This window comes from Alligator sinensis, unplaced genomic scaffold (genome assembly GCF_000455745.1).
Source record: "Alligator sinensis unplaced genomic scaffold, ASM45574v1 scaffold264_1, whole genome shotgun sequence".
NCBI lineage: Eukaryota > Metazoa > Chordata > Crocodylia > Alligatoridae > Alligator > Alligator sinensis.
The window spans coordinates 4,422,767-4,440,258 of NW_005841831.1; the positions used below are offsets into that span (position 1 = coordinate 4,422,767).

At 46.0% G+C, this 17,492-nt stretch overlaps 1 protein-coding gene across 1 annotated transcript in view; it reads left to right on the plus strand.

Annotated features, from left to right (window-relative positions):
* Positions 1–17,492, plus strand: part of TLL2 (tolloid like 2) — a gene marked incomplete at its 5' end in the record, with an annotated part of 156,225 nt that overhangs the window by 108,374 nt on the left and 30,359 nt on the right. Inside the window, 3 exons of the mRNA XM_025210990.1 lie at positions 6,897–6,999; positions 12,430–12,546; positions 14,256–14,401. Coding sequence (XP_025066775.1) covers positions 6,897–6,999; positions 12,430–12,546; positions 14,256–14,401 — 366 coding nt within the window. The remainder of the gene's footprint in view (positions 1–6,896; positions 7,000–12,429; positions 12,547–14,255; positions 14,402–17,492) is intronic.

Consider the following 17,492-nt stretch of genomic DNA (forward strand, 5'->3'; position numbering starts at 1 on the left):
GGAATGCTAGGGGGTAGGAGGAGGGTGAATCATCCACTTCCCCCACGTTCACCCTTCCCAGCTGAAGCCTGGAGCCCAGCCAAGGTGCCAGGTCTCTCTCCCTTGCCCCCCCACCCCAGTCGGGCACTTGAGAGCATTTCCCACTCAAAGGGGTCATAAATCTGCATAATTGACACATGCCATTTCTCTCAGGGCTATGCTGTGCTTCTGAGACTTGAGCCTAAGCACAGATACGTCGAGCACTTGAACATAAACAGCACCCCCTCTCACGCAGGCACTCACGGAAAGGCAGTGATAGCATTTAATGAGCTCAGCAGGCAAAAGGGTAAACGGCTGTTTTGGCAGAAAGTGCCCCCAGATCAGGGACAGGCAATATGCACATCTATGGCTGGCAACCACTCCAGTTGCTGTGCAGCAGGAACAAGAAAGAATGTCCCTTTTCCAAAACCCACCCCCAGATCTTCCTCTGAGCCCTGGAAGAGGATGCATGTGATGGAAGGATTCCTGCGTGGGAATTATTATCTCAGCCTCTCAGCTCTCGCTGCCAGGCTGACTCCTGGGTTCTGCACCTAGATAGGCAGGCAAGTGGCCCAACAGCACTTTTCCCCCTCTCCCCGGTCCGATCCGTGGGTGAAGTCCAGTGAGCGCTGCCTGATTCCGATTCTCAAGGTGCAGGCACTCACTGTATCGACCCCTCAGGGCAACCCCCAACTCCCCTCCCATGATTGCAGATCCCATGACCTGCCCTTTCAACCGTGTGTCCCCCACTTCTGCAAGCTATGCAACCCCTCCCCCTTGTTCGCAGGCTCTGTATCTGTGTGCGGGAGGCCAGCTTGCAGCAGCTGTCATGCTGGCTTCAGGACGGGCAGCAGCACACTTGATGAGCGATGGGAAGATGTGCGCAGGCCGTGCACCATGGACTCCTGTCACCAGGGGCTGAGAAACTGACAGGGGGAACGAATCGGACCGTATACAGGGAAATATGGATGAGCTGGAGGGTGCTTACACCTGAGCTGCTGAGTCACATGACTGGGGACTCTAGATGGCCACCCACTGTTTAGAGGAGACAGCCCGTGGTGCTGTGGAACTGAGTCACAGTGCCAGGATTGGGTGTTAATGCACACAGTCCTGGACAGCTGCTGGTTGTCCCGTAGGTGCAAGCCCTCCAAGTAGGTCCAAGCTAATCCCAAAGTGGTGTGGGAGCATTTTGAATGGGTGGGAGAGTGCAGCCTGCTGGGGCAGCTTCTGGAAGCAGAGTCCGGCAGCCTCAGCTCCTCCACTCCTCTGCTGGAAGACTTGGGAGGGAGCGTTCCCCATGACCCCACTCCTGGCCCAGGTCCCACTGCAGGGGAGCAGCGCAGCCTTGACAGGAATAGGCAGACCTCCAACTCAGGCTACCTGTCTGACATGAGTCCCAGGCGTCAGCAAGGGCTATGCGTCTGTGGTGGTCCTTGAAGCGGGAGACATGGTCCCAGAGGCCAAGGGGCAGGAGTCCCATGTAGGAGGGCCATCAGTTTTCAGTGCCTGCTGCAGTGATGGCTTCTTCCTCAGACAGACATTGGGTCTGGGATCACACAGCTGTCTAGCTCCTACATGGAGAAGTCCCCAGTCTTGACTCCAGACCCCTGAAAGTAAGGTGCCAGATCAAAAATCCCCTGACCTGTGCCTCCCCTCCAAGCTTTCATGTTTGTTGAATTAAGGCCCTGTGGCATTCCCCCTGACCCCAAACCCTCTTCCTGGTTCTGTCACCCCATTCTCAACACCCCTCCTCCCCCCACCCCCATCCTACTGCTGCCAAAGGTTTGCTGTTATCTATGAATTGGGAGGAGGGACTAGGCAGAGACACAGGCAATGTTCGACAGGTTTTCTTTATTAAACACAGGAAAAGTTTGGCAACTGCAACATTTTAAACTGAGGCACATCTCTTTCTTGCACCCCATTCCCTGACACCTCCATGGGTTCCCCCCAGGGGAGGTTGGGGAGGGAGAAAGGAAGGGGAATGGGCAGCCTGGGGTGTGGGCAGCACTGCCTATGATGCAGGCCAGAGAAGCCCATGGCAGGAAACCCATGGCCCAATGCCAGGGCATGGGCACTCAAAGCCCTTTGGCCCCTCTCATCCAAGGAGGGCTCCCAGGTCATGTGTGAGAGGAGGCAGGGCTTTGCAGATCTGGCAGCCTGCTGTGGTGCGGGGCCAAAGCCACCTATGTCAGCAGGGGGCTTGCCTTCCCCCATCCCTGCACCATGTGCTCATGGTGTCAGGCCCGGTGCTTAGCTGAAGTGTTGCTTCTGGCAGTCGAGGTGCCTCCCATAGGGCCTCATGAGCTGGGGCAGCCTGATGTGGGGTAGGCTAGGCCCTCAATGGGGATGGGGAGCAATGACATTGCTGCTGATGAAATCAGGGACCGCAGGAGCATAGCGCCCACTCTACATCAACCCAGGAAACAGGGAGTTGTATAAGAGGTGGGCATCTCGTCCTTGGCTGCATGAAAGTCAGTGGCCCAGTTGTGCCCCAGACACCTGGATTCTGTGTGCATGTGTGTGGGGCATGTGCATGTGCATGCATGCACACATGCATGCACACAACCCAGGTGTGCTAGACACACGCACACAGAGGCACAGAGTGAGCATGTGGGAGACAGCTGTCTGATGACTTGTGCTGCAATGAGCCACTGCTACATCAGGTCCAGGTGGGCAGCCATACTATCCCCGCCAGCCAGTCAGATGGGTCGGCTGTTCACCTCCACTGAGGAGTCTTCGGCACCTCAGGGAACCTGCAGGGCACTCTGGGAAGCATGCAAGAGCCCCTGCTACCTGCTGCGTTCGAGTCGGACAGGCAGGCTCCAAGCCCCACGTACCCTCCTCACAAGGGCTAACGTGTGTTCTGCTTCCTCCCAGCCTAAACGGGTGCTTACAGAAAATTACCAAGAGGGTTTCAGGCTTTTAAATAAAGCCTGAAGATTACTTTGGGAGATTATTAACATGGGGGAAGCAACCTGCTGACAGAGGATGCAGAAAAGGCTGAAGTACTCAATGTCTTCTTCACCTCAGTCTTCACATGCCAAGTCAGCTCCCAGATTAATGCACCTGGCAGCACCGTTTGGGGAGGAGGGAAGCAACCAGCAGTGACAAAAGAACAGGTTAGGGACTATTTAGAAAAGCTGGATGTGTACAAGTCCATGGGGCTGGACAGGATGCACCCCAGAGTGCTGGGGGAGTTGACTGATGTGATTGCAGAGCCTCTGGCCATCATCTTTGAAAATTCATGGTGACTGGGGGAGGTCCTGGATGATTGGACACGGTTTAAAGCTGATACGGCTCAAAATACATTTTTTCAACATTGTTTTTACCAAATTAACTTCAAATGAAATGTTCCTCTGTATGAAATCTCCAGAAGTTTTTAAATTAATACAATGGCTACTACTTTGTAGTGTTTGCAGTGGCAACTCTGCAGCAGTTAATGTACTGAGAGCCAGATACTGTCTATAAAGTGAACTAAATAGACTGGTCTACTTTCATTGTCCAAATTCAGAGACTTGCCAAAAGTCATCAGAGTAAATGGTGGAAAGTAAATCTCATTTAGAAATATCTTGAGTCTTAATCTAGGTTGCTTGGTAAGAGTATACCATGGGAATCTGTATCTCTGCAGGAGGTATTGGATACAAGCTAATTTGATGGGTCAAATTTTGCAAAAAATTCACCCTTAGTAGATCCATTGACTTCACTCCCCTTTAGCGTCTTAAAGGAGAGACACCACTATGATACATCACAGACCAGATTGTGCTCTTACAGCTGTGCAAATCCAATGCAGCTGCATGTTGTAACTGAGCTTTTTTGGGGTTTGTTTGTTTTTTTAATCTCTTATCTTCACTGTTTGCACCATTTGTTTACATTTCTGTTCCATTAGCCCGGGTGGGGAAACTAGCTGGCTGGGTTTCCCTGCTGTATTACATGGAGCTGTAGCATTGCACGAGAATGCTTGCAGGACCATACAGGAAAGAAGCAGATCTAGCAGTATAGGTTCTATTTCTGGCTCTACCTGAGACATCCTGAATGATGTTGGGCAAAGCATTTAATCTGTTTGGCTGCAACAGCATTGAAGTGGGGTGCAGCTGCTTGCAAAGAGGTAAAAATTTCAGTAATGGTATAAATGCTAATTTAGAAACAGTCCAAGCATCTTTATTGTTGCCCTGTTCTGCAACCTTAATACCTGTGACCCTTCTGGCTTATAATTTATGCCGTTGCTAGGCCTGGGGAGGCAGGATGGCATTTTCTAGTGTGGCTGCAACACCTACCCATGGCAAATATTCGCTACCAATAAGGTGGTGGATGATGCCTACCTCTCAGCAGTTTTATGGGCCTTCATGTGTGAGGTGATAATAGACTTAGATGGCAAGGACTTTTCCAACAAAATGTGGTTTTCATTTAAATAAAAAATAACCCTATTTGTGGAGTTGATAAAAAGTCAGAATGGCTGTCTCAAGGGAAAGATCAGTGCTTCTACATTTTTCTTGTCCTGGATAGGCATGCACAGTTGAAACACTGGCATGCTTCATGGAGTGAAAAGTTTTGCAAAATTTCAATTGGAAATAGCCTACATGTTTACCATTAAAACCAAGATGTTTCAGCATTTTGTGACAGATGTTTCAGGTTGGTTTGCCATCCTGAATGGGAACACTTTGTTTCAATTCTGCATGATCTTAAACTGTTTGCCTTAGCCACCGCAATGATTCTTGAGAGCTGCAGTTTGAATGCCTTGTGCCCCTTTCCTCTCCTTTGCGCTTAAGCTCCCTGTCTGGACTGCATCTCAGGAGTTGGCATGTTCAGCTTGCAGAAAAGGCACTTAAGAGGGGACATGATAGCAGTCTTCAAATACTTGAAGGGCTGCCATAAAGAAGAGGAAAAGCACCTGTTCTCTTTTGCTGCAGAGGAGGACATGGACCCAATGGCTTGAAGTTGCAACAAAGTAAATCTAGATTGGATATCCAGGAAAAACTTCTTCACTGTGAGAATAGTGAGGCAGTGGACTAGACTGCCTAGGAAAGTTGTGGACTCTCCATCACAGGTGTTCAAGAAGAGGTTGGACAGTCACTGGTGGGGGATGATCTAAGCATAGCATGCTTATTTTCTACCATGGGTATTTTCCATGCTTCTGGGCTTTGCCGGTTGCTCCTTCTCCTCTCCCCACATTTTTCTGCTATATGTCAGGGTGTTTTTAAGCCTCACTAGAGGCACTGGGCGTTGGCTATGGCTATGGCTATGGCTATGGCTAAGTCTGGGGTGTCATGATTCTCCAGCTAGTAAACCTCCTGCTGGAGGTTCCTAGCTAGAAGGTCTTACCCAGGGGTTGGCAGCCCCCAACACGTGTGCCAGAGCATGGCAGGAGGCCACTTTGTTCAGCAAGCCATAGCCAACCCAGGCTCTGCGCAGCTGCTGTTGGCCTTGGAGCCCAAGCTGTTCACAGCAAGCAGCAGGGAGGCTGCTAGCCCAGTTGCAAGCAGCCCAGGGTCCGTGGCAGGCAGCAGCTACCCAGACCCCAAGCCAGATGTGGCAGGCAGCCAAGAGATTGCAACCAGTGCACTGGGGTCTGGAGCCCTGGGCCGGCTTGGTGGCCTATGGCAGCTGTACACACACCTCAGGGTGAGAAGCAGAGAAGAGACTGGGGTTGTGCTACCCCAGGTCCCTTCCCAGTCATGCACCCTGAGGCATGCGTGCAAGCTGCCACTGCCCTGAAACCTGGGCTGCAAGCTAGTGCACCAGAGTCAGGAGTCCCAGCCTGGCTCCATGATGGCAGTGGGTGGACACACATCTCAGGGTGCACAGCAGGGAAGGGGCTTGGGTGTGCTGCCACAATAAGGTTTGGGCTTTGTCATCTGCTCCTGGCATGCCAACATCTTCCAAGTCTAGGTTGAGGAGGTTTTTGGCACTCAGACCAAAAATGTTGCTGACCCCTAGTCTAGCCCTTCTGCTCAGGGTCAGACCAATCACTGTATTTCAGGTCAGGAAGGAATTTTACCCCATGGGCAGATTGATACAGACTGGGGGGTTTTGCTTTCCTCTGTATTTGGGGGAGTGTTGCCTCCCTCTACCCAAGACATCTTGAGCATAAATTAACAATATTTTAGAGAAGCAGGGCTACCTTGGTTCCCCTGCTTTACCTGTGGCAGGTTAGGGTGTTAGATCTATGTTGTGTCAGGCTTGAGAGTCTTATGTAGAGTTTAGATTGTGGTTGTATAGGATGGTTTGGATAGGGGTGATCCTGATTCAGGCAGAGGGTTGGACTAACCTACCTCCAGAAGCCCCCTCCTGCCTTATTTCTGTATGACTATGACTTGAGGCACCGGGGACTCAGCTAGAGGGAAGACAGTTGTCTGTTTTGGGAATTGTGTTTTACATATAATCCACTAGGCTGCCAGAATGGAGGCATGAGGAACTTAAACAGCACCTTTCATGGTGTACCATGGCAGCTGGAGGAGAGAGCTGACACTATAATCTAATAGAAATTTAGAAAAAAAAAGCGAAATGAATTAAAGCTTTCCATCAAAATCCTATTTCTCTGCAACACATTTTTTCTTATACCTACTAGATGAACCACTGGTACTTCTTTTTGTTGTAACACCACAATCAGATCTCTTCTTCTTAAAGGAGCCTTCTACTTGAGTGAATGTCTGTCATCTTTTCTGTCATTCACTCAGTAGCATGCTATCTGCTGCTTTGTATGATAGAGCTCTGTAAAACGCCTCAGGATATCTTTTTAACAAAAGATGCTTTAAAAAAAAGTCCTTTTTACCATTTAAACCTCTTAGGCAGCATAATGACCCTGATGGAATTTAGTTTGTAGGTCCTGTTGTGCCAAATAGCTCCATTTGCAAAGATAACTCTGCTCCCTCTGTTCACAGATTATGCTAAATTTCACGTCAATGGACTTGTTTAAAAGCCGCCTGTGTTGGTATGATTATGTGGAGGTGCGTGATGGCTACTGGAGGAAGGCTCCCTTATTGGGTGAGTGGCTATTTAAATTTTTTAAGATGCTTGTACAGAGTGTATGTAAATGGGCCCTTCATCCACTAGCTGCTGGGAGCTTATTTGTAGAATAGGCACATGGTTCTCCTTTAATACCTCTCCTCCATTGTTATCAAAGTGCTTCTTGAACGCTAAGTAATTCATCCACCCAGTTCTCTCTGTGAGGTAGGAAAACATTATTCCTTCGTTTTTCAGATGAGGAGTTGAGGTTCAGAGGGAAATGATTTGCCCAGAGTGCCATAGCAAGTCAGGCAGACCTGGTCTTTTGATTCCCTGTCCCTTGCTCTAGCCATACAACATTGCCTTAAGACATATTTAATTATACTGCACTGAAACAGAGTTCCCAGATGATCAAACTGTACAATTTCTGACCCAGAACACTAGATTATTATTTTTCAGTGAGTCTGCCAAGTATGTAAATCGGTGCACTCTGATGAGCAATTGTACTACTACCCATTAGCCTACTGCATGGACTGGTATATTGAATATATGGTTTTTCCATATGCATATCTTCCTATTCTAATTTGTGTTTAAAGAACTGGGATGGGACACAGAAAACTCATCTCATACAGGTCATAAAATGCTAGGAACGTTTGGTTGCTAAAGTGTGGAATGGATTTGAATCTGCCGTCTTGAGGGAAATGGTTTATCTGAGCTACCAAATCCTCTGGACCATCCAGCCTCCTCTCCCTATTAGATGTAGAAACATGCTGTTTAAAAGCAGGTTCCAGAGGTAGAAAGGATGTCTTCTGATGGGGAGGAGGCACAAGCCAGGCTAAGATAAAAGCTGCAGAGGAAAATATTCCGGTGGCCTTTGCTGGTAAATACGAGGGAGTTACAGCTTTCCGGTCAGCACCTCTCACATGCCCGCTTTCTCACCTCATGTTCTAAGAGCTGACTTTCCTTTAGGATGTACCAGTTATGGACATGGAGCACATATCTGACACGCATACTGTTGCTGTGGGCTATCTGTAGGCTCTGGTATTATCCCTAATGCTTTCTTCCAGTACCTGCCATTCCATAGTTGCGCCTCCCACATACAACTGCAGAGTATCAGCCTACAGATATTGTTCCATCTTGTGTGTGGAGCAGTGTAGTTGGGGACTCTAGCAAGGTTTCCTCCAACTCATTCAAAACATGGCTCAGTCTTGGTAGGACCAGACTGTATATTTCAATCATGGTGTAGCCTTTCTATGGTGTAAAAGGCCTTGGTAGGACCAGACTGTATATTTAAACCATGGTGCAGTCCTTCAATCTGTGGTGTAGCCCTTTTAGAGACTACTGATTTTGGGTACTCCGCTGAGGATAGTTATGGGGTGGGGGGAAATCTGGTCTTTAGAAAATGCTGAGCTACCTGTCCTTTGCAAACCAGGTCCTCTACAGTGTTAAGATAAACACCTAAAATTGCAGATCACTGGAAGAGGGCCGTAAACCACTTTGGAAACAGTCAAATAGAAGTGGCTTACAGGGCATGACTGGACCATGCTTAAACAATGTGGAGTTGATTGTTGGGAAACCATGTCCTCCCTTGCAGTCACTTTGCAACTGGGATGGAACCTGAAAAAGCATTATTTGAATTCAAACTTCTGTGTGTCTGGTTTTTAACAACTGGCTCTGTACAAAGCCTTTAGAAATTGTATGGGATTGTCTCCATGATTTCTTATGCATGATCCAGGAGAATGTGAATTAGCACTGATGGGACAACAGGCTTCATCTCCACACTGCATCTCTGCTTGGGCTCTGAAATATTATAAAAAAGCACTGTTGTCTCAAGCTCATAGCATCTCATTTATTTCCTTCAGCTTGTACCATGCTGTCAGTCACTGTTGAGAACATGAGGCTGCTGGTAAGGGCATTTGGGATTTTCTTACTTTTGGGTGTTTTGGTGGATGAAGGAGTCGGAAGAGAGCCAGGACATTTGGGTTCTATTCCCAGTTCTACCACTTCCTAACTTTGATCTTGGGCAAATTCCGTCACCTCTGCTTTCACATTTGTAAAATATATGAATGTCCACTGTACCCTACGAGGCAAGAAACTCCAAATTTTTTGCAACTAGATGAGTGCAGCCTCACACAGGTTACTGGGGGTGTGTTCTCTGTTACAACTAGGAATTTGACTACTGGGCCAGGGTTTTCAGTGGAGCATAAATGAGTTGGGTGCCCCTTTGAAAATTCTTACCCTTAATGCCTCTGGTATTAGGTTGTGAGGCTTATCAGTTGCGAAGGGTTTTGAAAACCAGTGAATAACAGCAAGGCAATAAGCCAGTGATTCTCAACCAGCGTGTCGGGGCCCCCTGGGGTGCCACCAGATCCTTTGAAGGGTGTTACAAGATGTGAGGTGAGATCAGATAAGCTAAGTAGATAAATGAAGGCTCAGACTTGTCCCTGCCTGAACGACCCCCCAATTCCCACTGCCTAGCCTCTCTGCAAGGGGGTTAGCCCTGTGATATATAAATTAGTTTTTGAAATTGGGTGCCCCTCAATTTCCAAAAGTTATGCAGGGAAGGATCGAGTCCAGTGAAGGGTGCCTTGAGTCCAAAAAGGTTGAGAACCATGGCACTAGACCCTAAACCTGCAAATCTTTGCATGGCTATGCACAACAGATAGAGCAAAGTTGTGCAGACAAAGGTGCGAGTTAGGCTATGCAAGGGACAGGGGAGGCCCAGAGAGCAGTAAGGAGTGTCAGCAGCTGGTTTACACTGAATAGCACAAGGTTAAAAGTAGCAAGCATATCTGAGAGGAGGTAGGTTCAAAAGAGCAGCCCTTAATAGGTGTGTGGTAGTTGGGTCTTGCTCCTTCTCCTAGTTAGGAGTAGCGGGGCACCTTCTTACCAGCCCTGGTTCCTGCATTTCTCAGGCCTTAATATGTGACACTGCACCTGTGCTTTGCAGAAGAAGATTAGGCCCTTTAGTAAACTATTTTATTGGTGGGAAAGTGCTCTTTTCTAGGTTAGATGTCTGGCACTGATAGAGGCAACAGCAGAGGAAAGCTTGGGGGGGGGTCTCCCTGTAATTGGAGCAGTAGTGCTCCCCAGAGGAGGGTGTCCTTGGGACTTGCTTTCTGCTGCAAGGATGATTGTGGGCAAATGCACACATCCTTCCAGCAGCCGCGACTTAGAGCGCTTCGGTTTTTCTGTCAAACGTTTAAGCGCTTAAAAATGAAAAATCTCCTTAAACATAGTTGGATTTGTAAACCTTTCTGTTGTGTGAACTGCTATGGCCTCTGCAAGGGGTCGGTCCCATGAAATTAGTTAGGAAGAGGCAGGCCGGTTGTGGGCTGGCAGGGGGGTGGGGAAGAGGATTAGCATGAATTGTGAAAGCATGTATTTCGCCTGGAAAAAAAAAAGTGCCCTGCATATTTTCCCAGGGAAGTGTGTGAAAACCCAGCCTTAAATGGTGCATAACTTTTTTATGAATGGGCCCTTTATCGAACTCCAAGGAGTTCACTTATTCTAGCTTCCTCATCTGCATTTCCTCTCCTTGACATCCTTGTTGAACTCGACGACTAAATCCAAGAGGCAGTTGCTCAGTGACCCTAGAGAGAGGAACCTTGCAAGTGTCAACACTGTTTGTTAGTATTTGTTCCTATGAGGAGGAAAAAGAAAAGCAGCTGTATTGTTATTTATTTCTGTCCTACTGTAATGACCCCTGACGTATTTGGAATATACATGTGTTTACAGCCATGCACTTCTGGGACATATGCTTGTTGGATTTCAGCAGCTAAGCAGAGCACGGTTTGTGTTAGTATTTGGCTCGGAAACACCCATGGAAAAGACCATGTTATAGCAGGTTGAGCTGTGGTTCAATTGATGGTGCTATTCCCTTGGTATCTTTGCTCTGGCTAGGAAATGGTGTTTGTAACACACCTAGGAGAGCTCTAGTATTCACACTGAATGACTAACATGCGTTAAGACTACAACTGCCTTCTCTATCCTGAGATTTCATTTAGCCTGCATTAGCAAATGTGTTAAAAACATCCATCTTTTCCCCTGGTGTAGACAAAAGGCTTGAAATGAGAACCAGTAATGCAGCAAGTTAGTAGATACTAATGTGCTACCTTTCACCTGAGATGCAGAACCAAGCTCTGACCTTTTGAGGTCACCAGCAAGCCCCTGGATTGTTTTTTACAAGGCCTCGAGTTGCAACCCTTATCCCCTGCCCAAATTCCAATCTGGATAATTATGTTCTGTCAGATTCCCACTACAGATTCAATTGGATAAACTGGTATTCAGTTACTCCTGCAGAAGAGGAACAAACCCAGACCCTGCTGTATTCAGCATATTATGTTGCCATTGTCAGGTGAAGGAAAGAACCACGTGGCAATAGGTACCTTTGAAACACAGTTATTGTTTGACCTGTGCTTTGAGGAGTCTTCTTCCTGAAAGAGGCTATAGAAACATAAGCAATTTTTATCATAATTTATTATTAAGATTGCTGTGGAAAATAGCAGTTCACAACTGTAGAGTTCAGTAGCATTACCTTACCAGTATTTCTGATGACACTTATGAGAAATATGCAGCTGTATTAACCATACAGTGAACGTATTCTAGGTAATGAAAACCAAAGGACCATAGTACTCCGGGGATCTCAGTAAGAAGAAGTGTGTAACTAAGATGATTCCATCTTGCATGCAAGTGATTGCCATATCTGGCATGAAGAAAGGATTTCCCCTCAATACCAGAATTATAGAAGGAAAGGGATGGTCCTTTCCTTTTTTTTGGCAGCAAGACTGAGATTTTCAAAGCCATCTGGAAGCTCTGCATATTTGGTTCTCACTGATTGAGATTCTTTTCACCCACCCTTTTTGTCTTGTTTAGTTAGATTCCCAGCGTAGTGGGACAGGACTGCTTCTTTCCATAGTCTTTTACACCTGGCAAAATAGCACCATGATGTAGCGTGGAGGTTGCTGTTGTACAGTTAACTTTTTGCTCCAGGTTTATATAGCACCTTGCACATTGGGGGTCGTGGTCCAGGACTGAGGCTCTTAGATGCTGTGTAATACAAATAACAAATCATAATGAATTGCTTCCAGCATCATCACCTATTTATCTAAGTCCTCTATTCAGGCTGTTTTACTCCCCCCGCCCCATTTCATCACCTGCCATAATTAATGACCCTACTGCTTCATCCTGAGATTTTGTAAAGCTCTTGGATATGTTAATTTTACCAGGCAAACATTTGTGAATGCTAGACTTTGTTCTTAGGTGGAATTTAAACTCTTTGGAGAGAATACAAATAAAGTTGACTCCCTTTTTTAAGATCCAAGTTGTCATCTGAGTGAAAGTGTGCTGTAAATTTACCTTATCCTGACTCTCTGGAACTGCAGGTGATTTTATGCCATTTTTCCCATTGCCCAAAGCACTCTCACCTGTCCACGGAGAGATCTTGATCATCTGTTTCCTGCCTTCTAGGTAGATTTTGTGGTGATAAAGTCCCTGAGCCAATAATTTCCACGGATAGCAGGCTGTGGATTGAGTTCCGAAGCAGCAGCAACATCCTGGGAAAGGGCTTTTTTGTGGTTTATGAAGGTAAGTAAGATCTTTAGCTAAGTGCTAGCAGGACTGTGTCATTCTGCACAGTCTACAGACCTAGTCTGGCAGTGGAAACTAACAAGTGGTTTAGGATTTATTTTATGCACTAGTTTAAAATCTATCTAACTGCAGAAGGCGGCTCCACACCCACTCATATTTCCGAGGTTGAGCAGGGATTGCAGAATTTGCAAACGCCTTCAGTGTGTATGGTTGAGATCAACCAGCCAGATTCCAAAACAGGCCTATGGTCTATGAGGCCCTTTCAAGATGAAGACCCTATAGGTTCCTCAAACATAATGATTTAAAAGGAAACTCACATTAAGGGTTATATGTAAAATGTAGAGCCATCTATTTCCTTTCAAGTTCACTTTATTTTGGTTCAGTGACTCTAAGAGGCTAATATTCTCCTGCTAGCCTCTCTGGGGCTGTTGGGAAACTGAATATGTCATAGCGCAGTGGTCTGGGATAACAGAGAAGTTGAAAATCATGTCCTTTGGGTCTGCAGTTTTGCTAATTGACTGTATTTATTTATTTAAGAAAAGATGCTATTTTGCTGGAATCTGAGGGTTTTTTTTCAAAAATGAAAAATTTGACCCTGAATTTAAATGTGTTATCAATTTGTACCTTCAAGTGAAATGTTTTTCAAACTTTTTGTAGAAAAATACTGAAAATATGGTTGGCATTGTGTTGTGGGGGCCTTTAGTAACTGAACAAATTCTATTGGCAAGGTTGGTGGGGGTGGGAATGGCAAGCAAATTCACTGAAAATTTAGAAACTATTAATAATGATAACTGACCAAAATTTAGTGCTGTACCAGCCCAGCTTGAGACCCTATGTGGAGGTTACACTGGAATTTGAAATGGTATTTTTGTTTTCTTGGCTGATTTAAAAAAAAAAAACCAGACTAAAAATAAAGTTAAAATTTAAAGGCAATCTGAAAAAGAAGTACTTTCTATATGCACCCCTTGTACTGATAGTTAAATTGTTGATTGCCTAGTCCTGCACTCAACTTTAACTTATTTTTCTTGACTGGATTCTTTTACCAATATGAAAAGTTTCTTCCTGTCTCCAGCATGACCCCAAGCTTTCTATTGCAATTAATTTCTCTTTACCTTTCCAAGTCCCAACTCTGTGTACTCTTTGGGAAGCTGCTGTAGTGTTCACCTTCTTGCCTGCATAAAGACATGACTCTTGTACCGGGATTCTTAGTCTATAGGGCACCTTCAGATGCAGTCTGTATGAGAATATATTCAATAAAGCTGCATCAAATAGGCTTCTTTAGGCACATCTTCCCCACCCCAGGAAGGTGTAGGAACCCTTACTAACTACTAAGGTCCTGCATAGTGTTTGCTAATAGTGCCATCTAGTGGCAGGTTTTCATTTACAGCACAGTTGATGTTGGTATTTAATATTTATTTGCAATATCATCATAATGACTGTTAATTTGAGTGTCCAGTAGTGTACAAGGTCTGGATATTAAAATAAGCCTTACCTCTGAGAGACTGATGCAGCAAGATGAGAGCCATTGAGAGAGGAGGAGGAACTTGGTTAGATTTTTAATACCTCTCATAAATAAGTTTGGCTATTGAGATAAATTGTGTCAGTATGAATTTGAAAGAGAAGATGTGCTTTGGAGAAACCTTGGAAAATCAGATTCAGTGGGAGAAAATGTATAACCACATATCTGCACTGTTTTTTTTATGAAGCTATTTGTGGTGGAGAAATACACAAAGATGCTGGCCAGATTCAGTCTCCCAATTATCCAGATGACTACAGACCTTCCAAAGAGTGCATATGGAAGATTACAGTTTCTGAGGGGTTTCACGTAGGGATCACGTTCCAAGCATTTGAGGTGAGAGACACTTGCATGTGCTCTTAAACAAAAATAACCTCTTGGCATAGGAGGTTGTAAAACAGGAGGCCTCCTAAAGAGTGTAAGTTTTGAAAAAATTGGGCAATTTTTCCTTAAATATTTTAACAAAATTAATTTCAAACCCTGAGAGGGATGCATGGCAGTAATGAAGCAGAACAATCTTAGTTTCTTCAAACTCAGCCTATAGAAAGTTAGCCTTGAAAAGTGAAGTTAAAAGGGACATATGGTAACAGAGAAATACAAGATTAAGGGTTGAATGAATGAGTCTTTTCTTTTCCACCTGATTACATAAAATGAGTTCTTTGAAGTTCAGGCAAATCTCCCAGTGGTTTCCTTTGGATAAGACTGGAACCAAAATATCGCTGAAGCTGTAAGTGGCATTTGTGAATGTCTTACTCAAATGTCATGCTTCAGGACAGCAGCCAGTCACTGCAGAGGTCAGGAGGGTTTTTTCCCCATCATTTACAATATGAATTGCACCATCAGTTGGATGTGTTAAGATTTGCTTGTTTATTGTTGTTTGAAATATCAACATCAGAGAGAGGGGATGAGTTGGCATTCTTATACAGGGTGGTATCCTCCATCCTCTTGATGTGTCTATAAGGTCCTATTCATATCTTACAGATGCATCCTACAGGCTAGGATGAGATTGTTTGGCTCCACAGTTGATTGTTCAGTCCATCAACTCCGGCAGGTTGATTATAAACCCCTAGGCAGGTCCCTGAGGTACCATGGTTGTTGTTGCTCATCTTCATTATTTGCCATCATTCATGTGTGCAAAACCTTCATTATCCTGTTAGGAAAGAAGAGGTGCTCTGTATCTGGAGTCATTGGTCCCTCCATGTTTCCATGCTGATTAGCTTCAGGTATTCTCCTGCCATTCGCAGAGTTCAGCACCTATGTTGCCCCTTTTATGCTGCTAAACAACACTTGTTATCACCAGTGGCAGAAATGGCAATCCCTCAATTCAAGGATGATTTCTACCACAGCTCACTGATGGGTCTTAAGGTGACTTCAGAGTCCAATCTTTGAGGCACAGATCCATCTGCAGAAGTTGCAGGTCTTTCTGCAGGGGAGAGCAGGTTGTAGGCTGGGGTTCCTCTCCTTTTCCTTCCTCTGCTCTTTCTTCTCTGCTTCAAGGACAAGACACTTTCTAGTGTTTCTAGGTGGTCTTGGATTTGTCATTCTGCCTGAAGATGGTGTGCTCTGCACTTCTGCTTAAGAAAAGGATACCATTGGAGAAGGATACTGTCTTTTCTCTGCTGAGCCTCATCTAGTTGCTTTGTTTCACTCAGAGCTGTAATGTTGATGTTGTATCTCACTAGTTTCCTGGAGACCATGGCAGTTCTTTCTGGTCATTCATTGTCTTGGCTAACCATCAAGGTGCAAATGTTCTACATTGCAAAAATCATTATCTTCTTATGATGCTTTCGACCACTGCATGCAGTTATCTAGCCAGGAACACGAGACAGCCTAGATTTATGACACCTTTTCTGGCTCCTTCCCCATGTGGGGTGAGCAGAGGGGATCTTGAATAGGACTTCTCAGTCATGGTAGCAGCTGCCGAATTACACCCTTGTCTCAGCCCAGGTGCAAAACAACAATCAGGCTACTACCGCTTGCATGCAGATTTGTGGCTGGAGACTGCTGGATTCACTAGTCCTGTCTTCATCACCACTGGTCCATCATTGCAGGGATTTTGGAGGTTGGCACAGGAGAGTGTATTGTTTCCTGTGGTAGAAGCCTATGCACAACTTTGTTTAAAGCGAGGAAGGTGATGTACAAAAACAGCAACTGTGGGCCTAGACCTTGTGGAGAGGTTTGCATGTCTCGGTGATCCTCACAGTTATCTTGTCCAGAATCTCTCACTCCTGGGAGAGTTACCCATGGTGAAAAGGCCTGAAGAGAGGTGCTAGTCAAAGCATGGTCCAACCCCAAATTCTCAACAGCAGATCAGTTGGAAGATGATGTCAGGATCTCAGCAGCTTTAAAGACAGAAGAAGGCTGCAGCAAGATGGAGGTCTCCTTTGCCAATGGGCACAGATCTCGACCTTGTAAGATCATGCAACACTTGTAGATGCTTAAGTATTAAGAGCTTCATTGGAAGGTGGCATGTGAAGTCAATGGAGCTAAGAAGAAACAATGTTCAGACACAGTTTCTTGTACAGCCATGTGTCACTATATGACAGTCTTGTGACATAGACAAGGGGCTTCCTGGCTACGTGCTGGAGATGCTGGAGGACCCAACAGGCTGACTGCCCTTATAAAAGGATGGTATGATAAAGTGAATGATTTGATTAGGGCCTATGGTCAGGCTTGAGCATGTGGAAGAAATGTGAAAGCCGAGAACTGAAGAGGGAAGGTGGGCAGGGCCCAAACCACTTTCTGAAGCTTGCTGCATTGAAATAAGTGAGCAGACAGATTTTCCACCTATTGGCCTGCCAGTCCTGAACAAGGGAGACTGGCCTGAGAAGATGGGAGGGTACTGGTTCTGTTCTGAGGCTGCCAAAGCCAGTTACAGTGGGAAGTTTTTCATGCTGCTCCTGGGAGCTAAGCTGAGACTATCATAGATAGCCAACTAATTGTGATGTATGAAATATGTTCACCCAAACTGGCATTTTAACCTGGCATATTAAATGATGCACTTTGCTGACTTCCTGGTTGTGTTAACCTTGTGGTCCAAATGTTGTTACACTAGTTTGTTTAATTTTGACTTGTTGGGCATCCATCCAAACAGTCTCAGTACCCTTGGTATCACTTAAATCAGGGGTGGGCAAAATACAGCCTGCAGGCTGGATGCAGCCCGCCAAGCACTTCCCTCCGGCCTGCAGAGCCCCTTCAAAACCCACATAATGGCGGGAGGCCCTCTAAAAAACTACAAAAGGCCCCCAGCGCCACCAGCCGCCGGCTGCAGCACCTTAGGCTGTTTCCTTGGGTTCTGGTTGCGAGACAACCAACCCGGACCTCAGCCTGCCCCAGCTGGCTTCGTCCCGCCCCGGCTCAGGCCACGATTGCAGCTTGAGAGGGGCAGGAGGGCTGGGCCAGGACCTGTGGCGCCAGCGAGGGGAAA